The sequence below is a fragment of the Siphateles boraxobius genome, unplaced genomic scaffold (assembly GCF_051911475.1).
Source record: "Siphateles boraxobius isolate OS27281-9 unplaced genomic scaffold, OSU_SipBor_1 339, whole genome shotgun sequence".
NCBI classification, from domain to species: Eukaryota; Metazoa; Chordata; class Actinopteri; order Cypriniformes; family Leuciscidae; genus Siphateles; species Siphateles boraxobius.
In genome coordinates this window covers 37,779-40,000 of record NW_027508963.1, presented here as the reverse complement: position 1 = coordinate 40,000, position 2,222 = coordinate 37,779, and the positions used below count along the sequence as shown (strand labels likewise).

The following is a 2,222-nucleotide window of genomic DNA, read 5'->3' as shown; positions in this document are numbered from 1 at the left end:
AGAGGGCGCGCGGACTCAGACCCGCTTCAGGAGCGCTTCAGGGATCTCGCGCCAAAATACACTGGCAAGGTAATAAATAAACGAGCGATTTTCCCGCGTTGAACCGATGGAGAAAGTGTTATTTAAGGGGATGATGGGGTAAAGTCGCACTGTTTTACTCTCTAATGGGATTAAGAGCTTCTGAACTGATTACTCAAGCGCTCCGCCCACTTGACCCTAATATTCTCCTGATATTCATGCCAGATCATTCCAGGATTATTCCAGAACTTTCAGAAATAGTGGAAAGTGTATGAGACTGATTTGAGGAAAATCTTTTAGTTTAAAGCGACTGACTGTTCACTTTATAAAATATACAGTAATCAACATTTGAAGTGGATCGAAACCTTTCATCAAAGTTATAGGAATACATGAATTTTAAACAATACCCGTTCGTGTCTTAGGACAACTTTGATGAACTTTTTGATCCACTTCAAATGTTGACTACTGTAATTACAAGATAATTAGGGCCTACATTTTACACTCAGAGTAATATTTATCTGGCACAAAAACAATTGAGGATCTCAGTCTGGAATACTGAACAGATACTGAACATAAACATGCAAATTAATAGGCAATAGCTGAGTAAAAAACAGCAGTAGGCCTATTAAAAAAAATAATAATAATTCGATATCCTACATAAGAATAACAAAATGAATCGTGACCTCTCATTTGATTTGAAAGAGTTTCAAGACTTCCCGAAACGACATGAGCTAGAGACGTGATCACTGTTTGTGATTTTAGTGCAGATTGTTGAATGTTTTTTGTGAAATGCAGATGTTGTTTGTGCTGGTCAACGGCAGCGAGAAATCAAACGCCCGCGTGCTGGAATACTTCGGCCTGAAGTCACATGACCTGCCACGGATCGGCATTTATGATGGCACCTTGGACAAGAAATGGCTCATGCCGTCTGATGAAATCACTACTGAGCGCGTGCAGACCTTCTGTGACTCTTTCCTGGCTGGAGAACTGCAGGTGAGGCCATAAACTGAAGTATTTCACAAGATGTTATCAACACTGTATGAACACACACTGAGTGTCTTCTTTCTAACAGAAGCAGAAAGAGGCTGAAACACCTGAAGACAAGACTGAACTATAATAGGATCCTTCATTTCTTTCAATAAAAATATTAAATGAAATACAGTGGATCCTGTTTGGAGTTCATTATAGGACCTTTTTATCAGTGATCATCAAACTGTGATAAACAACAGGACTCCACTATTAATAGCCATTTGTTTGACATTTAGTCTTTTTTTAATTTCTGATCTATGCACATTTATAATGGAGCTCAGTGCGTACTTAATTAACAAAAATATGTTCTAAAAATGTTTTTTAATGTTCCATTATGTTACGAAAACGTTATTTCTGAATGTTAATAGTGTCAGTCAGATAGATGATCCACACAGACGGCGAGAAGAACCTGCAGACACACAGCCAATGCATCACCCGGACAGAATGAGCACCAGAAACTCATTACAAGTAACTTGGGTTATGTAATCAGATTACTTTTTCAAGTAACTAGTAAAGCAACACATTACTTTTAAAATTTACAACATACACAGACACACAGCGGATGCATTCACCTGGACAGAATGAGCACCAGTGTTGGGGGCAGGGTTTGAAACTAACTTTTTCACTCACCGATCAAAAAAGCTGTGATGTAGTTAAACTGGTTTGTTTTTTTTCTCCTTTTTATATATATATACTTATATAATGTTTTCTTTTTATCTTATATATATATATATATATATATATATACACAGGGTTTGAAATTACCTTTGATCGACTTTATTTCAACTATTAATGTCCTTCTCTGTGGGCCTCGAGTGAGTTCACTAGTATAACAGCGTAAGCTTCTGTTGTTGTACGTCACACGCATCACACACATGACCAGCGTCGGCCAATAGTGAGCCTACGTGTGACGTAGCTCTACGCTATCACACTACGCTAACTCACTATGCTATCACACTACGCTATCACACTACGCTATCACACTACGCTAACTCACTAGGCTATCACACTACGCTAACTCACTACGCTATCACACTACGCTAACTCACTACGCTATCACACTACGCTATCACACTACGCTATCACACTACGCTATCACACTACGCTAACTCACTACGCTATCACACTACGCTATCACACTACGCTATCACACTACGCTAACTCACTACGCTATC

At 38.8% G+C, this 2,222-nt stretch overlaps 1 protein-coding gene across 1 annotated transcript in view; it reads left to right on the top strand.

Annotated features, from left to right (window-relative positions):
* LOC143701975 (endoplasmic reticulum resident protein 27-like) overlaps positions 1-1,175 on the top strand; it is a 5,735-nt gene extending 4,560 nt beyond the window's left edge. Inside the window, exons 5-7 of the mRNA XM_077195641.1 lie at positions 1-69; positions 814-1,011; positions 1,091-1,175. The exon at positions 1-69 is cut by the window's left edge and continues 57 nt beyond it. Coding sequence (XP_077051756.1) covers positions 1-69; positions 814-1,011; positions 1,091-1,135 — 312 coding nt within the window. The 3' untranslated portion in view covers positions 1,136-1,175. The remainder of the gene's footprint in view (positions 70-813; positions 1,012-1,090) is intronic.
* Positions 1,176-2,222: the final 1,047 nt, after the last annotated feature.